Genomic DNA, 12,767 nt, shown 5'->3' on the forward strand with positions numbered 1-12,767 from the left:
GGAAATGATGGAAAATAAGGTTCTGGTTTTCAGGCTCACATATGAACTCTTTTCCACATTAACATAGGATTATCAAGAAATGGGCTGTCTGAGCACAGTGGCTCACGCCTGCAATCCCAGCACTTCAGGAGGTCCGGGGCAGGGAGGGCGGTGGATCACCTGAGGTCAGGAGTTCGAGAGCAGCCTGACCAACATGGCAGAACCGCGTCTCTACTAAAAACTCAAAAATCAGCCCAGCATGGTGGTGGGCACCTATAATCCCAATGAATTCAAAGGCTTTGAACACAGGAGAATCGCTTGAACCTGGAAGGTGGAGTTTGCAGTGAGCCGAGATGGCGCCATTGCACTCCAGCCTGAGCGACACAGTGAGACTCCGTCTCAAAAAAAAAAAAAAAAAGAAAAAGAAACAAACAAACAAATGGGCTAAAAACTCTAATAACCTAAGTTTTAGATGTCACAAAGAGATTAAACTTCCCAGGGGAATACAGAAATTCTAAGCTGCTACCAACTTTTTGGCTTTAATCACCATACAACCTAATACTGCAGAATAATGTACAGCTACTATTATTCTCTTTTTGCTAATAAAAATTTTTATCTAAAAAAATTTATATGAGGAAACAACTTGAGTGATACTGACTTATTTTCATCTGTCTAAATATTATATTTATGCATTAAACCTAGACAACTAGCTAAATTTTCTTGAACTGTATACCAAAAGGATTACTAATATTTTAACCAAAAGTACCATAAACAGTCCCTTACTTTCCCTATTGAGTTAAATATTATGTGATTCTAAGAAAAAACTTTACATTTATTTAATTAGATGTAAACTTGGAAGTGAACAAAAATGAAACATTCGTTTCACTATAGGAAGTAAAACGCTATATATATATTTCAAATATACTGATTTAAATTTGGGATTAATACCTACACTCAACAAAAAGGGCAAAAAATACTTATTATAAAATCATCTTTTAATTTATTCACAAAATGAAAGCTCTCAATACGTTTTTCTTAGATAAATCTTGCATTTAAAATAATAGTAATAAGCATTATTTATAAAAAAAAAAAAAAAAAAAAAAAAAAGGCCAGGGGCGGTGGCTCTCGCCTGTAATCCCAGCACTTTGAGAGGCCGAGGTGTGTGGATCACGAGGTCAAGAGATCGAGACCATCCTGGTCAACACGCTGAAACCCCGTCTCTACTAAAACTACAAAAAATTAGCTGGGCATGGTGGCGCGTGCCTGTAATCCCAGCTACTCAGGAGGCTGAGGCAGGAGAATTGCCTGAACCCAGGAGGCGGAGGTTGCGGTGAGCCGAGATCGCCATTGCACTCCAGCCTGGGTAACAAGAGTGAAACTTTGTCTCAAAAAAAAAAAAAAATTTTAAGCATATATCAAAGATATAAATTAATGGCTACATAAAATATCTAAAATGTTTCAGTCACGGTTTAGTCCAAAAGGCATTTTCATTGTTTTGAAATAAACTATCATGAAACTACTATAACTAAGTTTCAAGTGTGAGGCTCTTGACACTATATTTTTTAAAAAAGACACAAAAACAAACAAACAAAAAAACTAAGAACTTTGATGAAAAGCTTTTAAATAAAAGCCCTTAGTTTACTGCTCCTGAATATAAATCCAACATTTTTAGGTGTACAAAAACTAGAAACTGTACAATTGATAGACTAGGAAGTCAAATATCATTGCCAGTAACTAATTGCTGTCTGCTGAATTTCAAGGGAACCCATTGTATATTAAATTTTAAGAAAGTAAACTCACATACCCTCTCACCTTAGTACTTTCTCAATTTTCTCATTACAATTAACAATATAACTCAGCAGTCAAGTCTTCCAGGCCAGTAACATCAGAATTTATTTTTAACTCTTGACTCCTTCACAAATATTCCCCTTAAGTCCAGTCTGAAGTTCTGCCAGTTTTTCATTCACACTGTCTTACAAACCTGTTCCTTTCACCTGATTTTCACATTTTACTTTATTCTCTCATGATTCAAAACATACCCTACTGGCTCCCTAAAAAAGACTCTAGTATCTCTCTACTATAATTCATTAATTCAACAGCAAAAATCACCTTATACCTTGTTTAGCAACCAACATGAATCCAGATCTCTTTTGAATCTCAACCAAACTTTTACAGAACCTCTCTGCCCTCCCTGAGCTAACATTCTCTTATTTCTCAAATTCCATCTGTTCTTATGTTTTTATTTAGGCCCCTTTAACACAGATTTGCCAACATGATTATTGCCTCTCATGCATGCAAAACTCACCATCTTTGTGCCTCAGTACACTCGTTCCACCAAGACCTTTCATGCTTTTCTATCAGTTCAAGTTACCACCTCCTTTAACATGTCATAAAATATACCTTGTCCACAAGAAGTCTTTCCTCTCCTACCCATCAGTCTCAGGTCTTTACTCCTGGTCACTCTAAACAAATGATCCAATTTGTATTTTATAATTTTGCAGTCATCATGTTATTAATTTTTTTTTTTCCTAAAGCCTCCTCTACAACTAAATGATAAACTTTTGAGACCAAGGACTACAATTTCTTATGTCTCTGTTCTGAACAGGGGTCCCTTAGAATTCTAGCTTAAAGACCTAAAAGGCTTAAAGACTCCCCTTTCTTTTAAACATCTTTAAAGTCAAAGCTGTCAAAAACATATAATTAACACTAAACTCCAACTTTTTAAACATCTTCATCTGTAAATTTTACAAGAGTTACTCCATCCTTAGTCAATATCTGCATTATCAAGAATTCAAGAGTCATTTTAAAGAAAATCTGGAAAGAAAATGAAACTTCTCAAAATGCAGCATTATAATCCAGCATTATAGATCTCCGCAATAAAGCTAATAAATCAATTACCTGAAATTGATTGACTGGTTTTCAAACTATGTTATCAAGATGTAAAACACACAAACACTCCAGTACCACAAGAGGCTCTTAAGCAGCTATTAGAAGACTTGTATCATTATAGCTGAAAATTACCCTGGAAATTTAAAATATTTTTCAAATGACCCCATGAAGTGCTTAGAAAGCAGGACCCTTCCCTGAATGATTCATAATCAGCTTTCCTCTTTACCTACCCCAGCATTCATTTGCAAGACACCTAAAAAAAAAAAAAATTTACCTTTCAAAAATAATCTCCAATTCAGTACTACCTAGACTATCCTGTTTCAGGCTAGTTTCCAAAGCCAACATGAATTGAAACGTTGAGTTCAACTAAAAGTGATCATTTTATGTTGCCTAAGGATATAATCAATTTCACATAACATGCATTTTTGTGGGGGGGGGGGTTCTTAAAATCTCAGTTCTTTAGTTCTCTCAGTTCTTCTAGACAACAAAATAACTTGTCTTTGCCCTCATTATGCCCCTCTTTTCCACAATAAGGAAACAATATAGATATTTTTATTAAATTCTGGAAGTATGTTTAAACAAGCTGTCATTAAATACCACATGAACAGCTCCACAAATACAGATACAACATTAGATACTTAGTATATACTAAACACTTCAAGAGGATACTTTTCAGCCCAAACTCAGGACAAGAGTACAATCTATCCACAACCTTGAACACAGCCCAAATATCCCTATTATTTCTAGGACCACAGCCATCTGCAAAAGCCAAAATGGAATGGACTAAATCCACATTCTTCTAACTAAATCCAGTGTTATCTAAATGAGGTGGTAACTAACGCAAGAGTATTTTAAATCGTCCTTTTTAAGGAACCCCCTGTGCTACAGAACATTTAACAGGTAATGAATGCAATAGCACTCCAAAATTTAACTTAAATGATAATGAACCAATGACAACATTTAACTATGACAAAACAAACAAAACTTGGACCTATTAATATTTCCAAGTTACCTTTTGATTAAATAATTATACGGTGGCAGGTTGGTAATGTCAAAACAGTAGTTTAAGAGAGAACACATCAAACCACTTATCCAAATGGAAGAGAATTCATATAGAGATGCTACTGCTGCTGGGTATTTATTGGCTCCCACTGGTCCCTTCTAAAAGGAGAAATCAATGCCAGTCTCCAAATGTGAATGGTTACTGAGTAAGTTCATCCACAGATTAAGAATAAATATTATGTATAGTCATACAGACAAGAAAAAAATGTTGGGAGAGTGGAACATTTCACGTTTCTATTAAGTATACCAAACTATGATAACCCCTGAGACCTAAAATACCCTCACTCATTCCAAAAGACATACGTTCTGCAAATGTACATAATGGTTTATGAATCAAATCTTGTCCTCTTTATTCTAAAGGATGAGCAAGTAAACAATCACTACTATAACGTGGAAACACTTAAGCGCTTGATGAAACTACCTACCAACAGCAAGAAAAGTATATGAAAAGAAAGCAGTTTCAAATCGAATCGTCCAAATAAAAATCATATTCTCTCAATTCAAGGTTAATGAGACCGGGGGAGGCGGTATGGGAGAAGACAGGGAGCTGCTTCATCCCTGACTGAAGACAGGTTTTGCCCTTTTCCATTACCTGATTGTTTGATTGTTATATCAGGAGGTCTATTATTTTCAGATCCTGGTATTTTAAGGGCGAGGCGGAAAAGGGGTGTAAAATAAAATCAATACTCACTGCTAACTTTCATGCTGCCAAAAGCTGAAGGCTGCTGCACCGGCTTGCAGCTCTCCGCAAAGGAGGTGGTTCTGGGCCGCCCTGACATGATCACTCTCTTCGCGAATCACCTTTTCCTTCCTTCCTCCTTTTCTTCCTTTTGTCTTTATGTTGGGGTGTTAGGTTAATGATAAATGCAGCATTAAGTTCTCCCACAGAAGAAAAAGAAAAAGACTCGTCCTCTTTGCTTTTCACTCCTTTTGTATACTCTAAAAAAAAACGAGCGATGTATTTTTCCTTCAAGACAGATCTGCACGGATATTTAACATATAGATGATTTAGGGCTGGGGAAAAAATACAATTCTTTCCCCTCCTTTTCTTGGGAGGAGAAAAAGGGGGTGAAATCCTAAAAAAATATATATCACATGAAACGGGGGCAAATACTTGATTGAAAATGAGTACTTCGAATATTATATTTTCCTCGGGGATTTTTTTTCGAGTCAATGAAGAAGGGAAGCGGCGGAAGGATCACGAGTCTCACGCTTGAAGAGAAAGGGGGATGGGAAGGAGGGAGGGAGAGGGAAGGGGTGGCTCGGAGATGCGACGGGAAACGCTGCAGCTCCGGCAGCCGCGGGATCCGGCAGGCTGACGGCGGGGGCCCGGCGAACTGGAGGGCGGCGGAGTCGCGAGTCAGTCAGAAACGGGCGGTGGCGGCGGCTCCTCTCCTCATTGCGCCAGGAGCAGCTGCAGGCGGCGGCTGGATCCAGCGGCCATGGCGGCGGCGGCGGTGGCGGTGGCGGTGGCGGAGGCAGCTCCCTTCAGACCCCAGGCAGCGGCTCCTCGACTGCTCCCCATACGCAAGGGACATGGGAACCCGGCAACCGCTTCCGTCTCTCGAGGCCCCCTCCCCCGTCCGCGGCACCAGTGCGGCCGCCCTCCCGCCCCCCCCCGCCCCTCGCCTCTGCTCGGTGCCCGCTCAGGAAGTGTCCGCGCTTTGCCCCCAGCCCAGAGCCCTGTCAGCGGCTGCGGGGCCGGCTCCTCCTTGCTTCCTTCCTTCCTTCCTTTGTCACTCGGCCCGGGCGGCGACGGCGGCAGCGGCGGCGGCACAAGCCCGCATTCGCCCGGGTCGGGGGCTGCTCTGTGTGAGGACCGCTGCGCAGCCGCCTTGCACTTCCCCACTCCCCCCTCCCCTTCCTACTCGTCCTCCACCTCCTTCCTCCCCCACCCAGCCTTACACCGCCCAGCGTCCCGCCGCCTGCGTAAGAGGCGTCTGGGAATCGCCGGCCGAGCTCCGCGCTCGCCCGCTTCGGCTGGGAGCCGAAGCCCGAAAAGAGCCAATCGCGGACGTCGTTTGTTTGCGTCTCCTCCCGGATAAAGCCGATCGGCCTGAGAAACCAATTAGAAAATGTCGATGGGAAACCACGCCCAAAGAGCGGAAAATGCCGAAGGTAGCCGAACGGAAAGGGCTGGCTGGAGGAGACATTCGACAATGGCAACTGTGGCCAATCAGGATCGCCGGCCTCAGGAAAACGGTTGAAGAGTTGAGGACGGTGAAACCTGGAGACGCTAGTGAAACTGCACGGCTGGGCGCCGCCGCCGCCGCTTTGTAATTGGTTGGAAAACTCCGCTGGGAGCGTAGCGCCCTCGGTGATTGGTGAAGGAAAGGGGGCTTCCGAGGACAGTCTAGCCAGTAAGGACTTCTCCTCCCTCTCCAAGGTGGGGAGAAGAAGAAAGCGAAGGGAGGGCGCCTATAAAGCGCCGTCTCATTGGCCTGAAGCTTAGGCGCTGGAGTTGGGGCAAAAGGGAGAGGGAGGGAGCCCGAAACCCGCAGCGGTGGCCAATCTGCTCTCACTGCCGATCAATCGCAAGACCTAGCTGCAGTCTGATTGGCCTTCGGCCTTGGTCCCGGGAGCGGGGAGAAGCCGGACTGGGGTAGTGGCTGACGGCCTGACGGCTAGCCTGCGGCCGCCTCCAGCAACAGTGAAAACCGCACATACAGAGACCGCGGGTCCCCTGCCTAGCAAGTCGGAAAGTACTGCGGTCGGCAGTGCTGGTGCCTGAGCGCTCAGCGAGCAGAGGGGTCGAGGGGCTTTCCTCACCCACTGGAGGCTCTCGGCCGCACGGGGCCCATTCTGCGCACTCAAGGCTCCCCTCAGCCTGGGACCGCGCGTGCCGGGTGTCGGCCTCTTCCCCGATAAGGGGCAGACGGACCAAGGGGCCCTTCCCGGCCTGCTTCAAACTCTCAGACCCTAAAATGGGAGCATAGCTTCCAGAAAGGTAGCGCCTTTGGGCGGTCGCGCCCCGCCCAGCCGCTGGGGCCATTGATTGAGAGGCTCGCTGCGCTTGGTGTGTGCGGCCGTGCCGGGGCTCTGGAAACGCCCCTGAGAAATGAGCTCATGCTGCATGCGCGCGCTCCTTGGGCGCAACTGCCCAGCGCAAAACGGGCCCCGAAAGCAGGTGAGGGGAAATACGGTCAGGCCGGATATTCTCAAGCCTCCGAGGAAATGGGGGACCAGAGCAACTCATGGTAGCTGTGGATCTTTTGAAACTAGGGCTATCTATAAAATACAGCTTGAGTAGATGTCATACATATGACCAGTGTCCATTGTTCTACTAGAGAAGCAGTTCCTTTGGTCTGCTTGAGAACAGTGAGGTAAGGCTACATCAAGATAGCAAAGAATATAAAGTTGCCATCCTGATTGTAATCCAGTGGTGCCTTACCGGTTCTGTTACATGCTGTCTCCAGAAAGCACATGTAAAAGTACCCATATTTGATCAGATTACCTGGCTGATGCTTTGAAACACTGATGAAGGACTTGGGACAGAACCAAGTAAGCTTTGATGGAAGACAGGAAAGGTCTAGATAGTGTTTGCAGATTCAAATGGCTACAGAGGCCAGACAAGTACAGCAAATGAGTGAGACTGGCGTTTTGTAAGACAATGGTGAATGACAGGGAAAATGGCAAATTGGAATATCTATGCTATAACTAAAAGGAACAGCTGCTCAGCTCTAGCAGATTGTTGCCTTCAGGAACATGGGTCCAGTGTTCTCAGATGTTCTGTTTTTTTTCTCCCAGAAGAAACCCCAAAATTGGATTTTTGTGTGAAATCTCTGCATCTTTAAATGCTGGTAACCAAAATTTCAAACGCTGCAAGCCAACCTAAAAACATCCCTTGGCCCATGAGGCCAACAGGCAGTTTGTAATCACAAACCTGAGAATAGGCTTTACCACCCAAGAGCAGTAGAGGTTCTTGTTCTTTGCAACTAAAAGAGCATGAGGTCACTGGATGCCATGGGGGAGGGTAAAGAATGTTAAAAGCAAATTCACCTTGGCAACTTGGTCATCTGAATGGTGCCTCTCCATGCTATTTATTATGAAAGACCTTTGCCACTGTTCCCTAAAATGCTGTAAGGCAAAGCTTTAAATCCTGCCTAGCTCTTCTATACTTCCCATCCTTACTCCTAGTTATACTAGTTGGAAAGTAAATAACAAATGTTTAGTATATGCAATTTGGAAACATGGCTATTCTCTTGTATATAATAGGTATAAAAATAGTCTTCCTTAAGGATATGATTAGTAGCTTTTCTGTTGCTGCCTTCAAATATTTTCAGCTGATCTACTTTCAAAAATCTGGCCAAGAGGAAATTTTATAGGGAAAAAAGTATATTTCAATCTAAAATGAGGACTTGAGGAGGGAGAAGCTTATGAGACAATACATAACTATTGAAACTAATATTCAGTAGTTTCCCTGAACTTTCAAACTGTCTCTTACTTTCTGTCAACGACTTACTGGTTTATAATAACTAGTAGTTAATATTTATTAGGTGTTCACAGTAGACCAGGTAGAGCTCTTAAATGCTTCACACAAACTGTCCCAGTTAAATTTATAAAAATCGTATGAAATAAATATATCACCTCTAATTTTAAGATGACAAAACTGAGGCCCAGAAACATTTCCTAACTTACCCAAGACCCATAAAGCTAAAGAGACAGAACCAGGATTCAGGTCTCCTGTTCCTACCTGTTCTCAGCCTCCACTCCATACCTCTCCTGATATATCTTGCTTTGCTTTATCTTACAGTCTAAACCATATGCCTTATACTATGGTGTGTACCTGGTTGTGAGCACATCCACTAGTATACAGTTTGGTTTCCTCTGAGGCTCATCAGAATGTCCTTTGTAGAAATCAGTGATTCTAAACCAAAGCGACAATAAACCAAGAAATTAGAAAAAGATAAATGAAGAAAAGCTAGAGGGTACAGAACAGGTGAGTTGTATAATGGGAAAAGATGTTGGTGAGTGCTCTGCAAGATTATAGATAAGAATGAAAGTGCACAGCCTGGCACAGTGTCTCACACCTGTAATCCCAACACTTTGGGAGGCCAAGGCAGGCGGATCTCCTGAGGTCTAGCGTTCAAGACCAGCCTGACCAACATGAAGAAACCCCACCTCCACTAAAAAAAAATACAAAATTAGCCGGGCGTGGCAGCACATGCCTGTAATCCTAGCTACTCCTGCGGCTAAGGCAGGAGAATCGCTTGAACCCAGGAGGCAGAGGTTGCAGTGAGCTGAGATTGTGCCATTGCACCTGGGCAACAAGAGTGAAACTCTGTCTCAAAAAACAGCCAGGCATGGTGGCTCATGCCTGTAATCCCAACACTTTGGGAGGCTGAGGCCAGTGGATCATGAGGTCAGGAGATTGAGACCATCCTGGCTAACATGGTGAAACACGTCTTTACTGAAAATACAAAAAATTAGCCCAGTGTGGTGGTACATACCCGTAGTCCCAGCTACTCAGGAGGCTGAGGCAGGAGAATCGCTTGAACCCCAGAGGCAGAGGTTGCAGTGAGCCAAGATCGCGCCACTGCAGTCCGGCCTGGGTAACAGAGCCAGACTCCATCTCAAAAAAAAGAAAAAAAAAGTGTACAATGGCTTATAAGGATTTGTATAGCACTTTGCAGATTATGAAGCACTTCGATGTGCATTATATCATTTGGTCCTCACAACAATCCAGTAAAGTAAGAAGGGAAACTACCGTTCTGTTTTTACAAATGAGGATACTGCATTAGAGTGATTGTGTGATTTGCTTAAAATCACTTAGCTGCATGTTTAACTGAAACTAGAAGAAACTATAGGCAGGTTTAATAATGAAGTAGAGGCTGGACACAGTGGCTCATGCCTGTAATCCTCCCACTTTGGGAGGCTAAGATGGGAGGATCACTTGAGGCCAGGAGTTCAAACCAGCCTGGTCAATATAGTGAGACCCCACCTCTATGAAAAATGATAATGAAGTAGCACATAAAATATGAGATGCAGTTTATTTAGATGAACCCAGAGTGAACTATTCCAAAGGGTCCAAGGCAAAACTCTTCCAAGTACTTCAATTATTCTGTCCTGGGTGACAGAGTGAGACTCTCTCAAAAAAAAAAAAAAAATATATATATATATATATATGTGTGTGTGTGTGTGTGTGTGTATATATATTTAATTTTGAGACGGTCTCACGCTGTTGCCCAGGCTGGAGTGCAGTGGCATGATCTCAGCTCACTGCAACCTCTACCTCCCAGGTTCAAGTGATTCTCCTGCCTTGACCTCCTGAGTAGCTGAGATTACAGGTGTGTGCCAACACACCTGGGTAGTTTTTGTATTTTTAGTAGACATGGAGTTTCACCATGTTGGCTAGTCTGGACTCAAATTCCTGGCCTCAAGTGATCTACCTGTCTCAACCTCCCAAAGTGCTAGGATTACAAGTGTGAGGCACCGCACCCAGCCATACATATATATTAAACTTAACATATACTAAATGGGCTGGGCTTGGTGGTTCATGCCTATAATCCTAGCACTTTGGGGGGCCAAGGTGGGCAAATTGCTTGAGCCCAGAAGTTAGGCAGGCATGGTGGTGCACGCTTGTAGGCCCAGCTGCTCAGCAGGCTGAGTTGGGAGTATCACCTGAGCCCAGGAAGTCAAGGCTACAGTGAGCTGAGATTGTGCCACTACACTCCAAGCTGGACAATGGGAGTGAGACACTGTAAAAAGGGAAAAAAACCTAAAAACTTAAATCTTATTGGGTACTGATCTTTAAAATGTTGTAAGATATGGTCTCCGTGCCCCAGATACTTGCAGTCAGGTATGATGAAATGGAAAAGTTGTTTAGTAATGAGGCTTAGGAAAGCCCTACAATGACAGTCAAAGAGAAGAGTAACAGGAAAGGGCCAGGCACAGTGGCTCCTATAATCTCACTCCTCTAATCCTAGCACTTTGGGTGGCCAAGACGGGCAGATAACTTGAGGTCAGGGGACCCAGACCAGCTTGACCAACATGGTGAAACCCCTTCTCTACTAAAAATACAAAAATTAGCTGGGCATGGTGGCGCATGCCTGTGGTCCCAGCTACTCATGGGGCTGAGGCAGGAGAATCGCTTGAACCTGGGAGGTGGAGGTTGCAGTGAATGGAGATTGTGCCACTGCACTCCAGCCTGGGCAATAGAGCAACACCCCATCTAAAAAAAAAAAATTAACAGGAAGGGAAAATAAGCTTATATTTATGGAGTGCCTGTTCAATCTTCCCTCAAAATCCCAAGAGATAGGCATTTTTAGACTCTTTTTTTTTCCTCTTCATTTATTAAAAAAAAATTCCTTTTTTTAATAAATGAAGAGAAAAAAAATGAGTCTTCGGATAAATATATTGCTCTAGGTCACATGATTAGTAGATGACAGAGTTGAGATGAGATTTACACCAGAGTCTTTGAGTGCAACCTCTTTATACTAGATCACTTGGCCTTCTATAGTACTGGCCTGGCATGGTGGTTCACACCTGTAATCCAGATATTTTGTGAGGCCAAGGTAGGAGGATCATTTGAGGTCAGGAGTTAGAGGTTACACTGACCTATGAGTACACCACTGCACGCCAGACTGAGTAACAGAGTAAGACCCTGTCTCTTTAAAAAAAAAAAAAAAAAAAGCATTAACATCATTGAACTCATTTCTTTAAAATTATATACGTATTTGTATGTGCATATGTAAGTGTCTAGAAATTTTAGCTTTGGATCTTTATTGTCTTTATGCTGTATAACAATTGTCTTTATTTTGGATCTTTATTGTCTTCATGCTTTCTAATAATTGGCTTTACCCTACCTTTTGTCAATGACTTTTATGTATATTCCACAGGAAAGTAATCTAACAGAAAAGTAAGTAGCAGCAGCTAATGCATACTTTCAGAAGGATTTGAGGAGGCAGTTTTAGGGCTGAGCAAAATAACTAGAAAATCAGAACACTTTTAGAAGCTCTGAAGCAGCAGCAGAAATTTACCCCTTCATAAGCAGCCTTTAATGCCAAAAACAGATTGGCTGTGACCGACAGTACACTATGTAAAGGAACCAGTTTATGTCAAAGTCAGCGTGTAAAGTGACCTGTTGACTGTACTAGAAATCATCAGCGGGAGCTTAATTTGGTAATATTATCAAGAGCCATCTTAAAAATTATGCTCCTTGGGCCAGCCATAGTGACTGACACCTGTAATCCCAGCACTTTGGGAGGCCAAGGCAGGCAGATCACCTGAGGTCAGGAGTTTGAGACCAGCCTGACCAATATAGTGAAACTCTGTCTCTATTAAAAATATAAAAATTAGCCAGGCATGTTGGGGGCATCTGTAGTCCCAGCTACTTGGGAGGCTGAAACAAGAGAATTGCTTGAACCCAGGAGGCAGAGGTTGCAGTGAGCCAAGATCATGCCACCTCCAGCCTGGGTGACAGCAAGACTGTTTCAAAAAATATATATATATATATATATACACACACATATGCTCTTTAGTCAATTATAAAAGTTAACTCATCCCAGATACTGTGCTTGGTGTTTGGGGCATATAACGATCAAAACTCCTTATATGGTGTTATTACCTCTGTTTTACTGATGAGAAGACGGAGGAACAAGAGAAGTAACTTGCCCAAATTCATACAGCCAGAAAGTACTTTTCAAACCTGTGGCTTATCTCTTGTGCCCTAGCCCTAGGAATTTCTCCTTAGACATTAAAAAGAAGCAAATTGGGCTGGGCGCGGTGGCTCAAGCCTGTAATCCCAGCACTTTGGGAGGCCGAGGCGGGTGGATCACGAGGTCAAGAGATCGAGACCATCCTGGTCACCATGGTGAAACCCCGTCTCTACTAAAAAT

At 43.2% G+C, this 12,767-nt stretch overlaps 1 protein-coding gene across 5 annotated transcripts in view; it reads right to left on the reverse strand.

Annotated features, from left to right (window-relative positions):
• The window catches only part of GSK3B (glycogen synthase kinase 3 beta), a 230,385-nt gene extending 224,641 nt beyond the window's left edge, over positions 1 to 5,744 (reverse strand). For 2 of the 5 annotated variants that reach the window (XM_017513517.2, XM_037733133.1), the window contains exon 1: positions 4,622 to 4,832. In XM_017513517.2, the coding sequence (XP_017369006.1) occupies positions 4,622 to 4,709 (88 nt within the window). In that variant the 5' untranslated portion in view covers positions 4,710 to 4,832. Of the gene's footprint in view, positions 1 to 4,621 lie in introns of all 5 variants that reach the window. The other 3 variants (XM_017513514.2, XM_017513518.2, XM_017513520.2) reach the window with 3 other exon arrangements.
• Positions 5,745 to 12,767: the final 7,023 nt, after the last annotated feature.

Source organism: Cebus imitator, unplaced genomic scaffold (assembly GCF_001604975.1).
Source record: "Cebus imitator isolate Cc_AM_T3 unplaced genomic scaffold, Cebus_imitator-1.0 Scaffold494, whole genome shotgun sequence".
NCBI classification, from domain to species: domain Eukaryota; kingdom Metazoa; phylum Chordata; class Mammalia; order Primates; family Cebidae; genus Cebus; species Cebus imitator.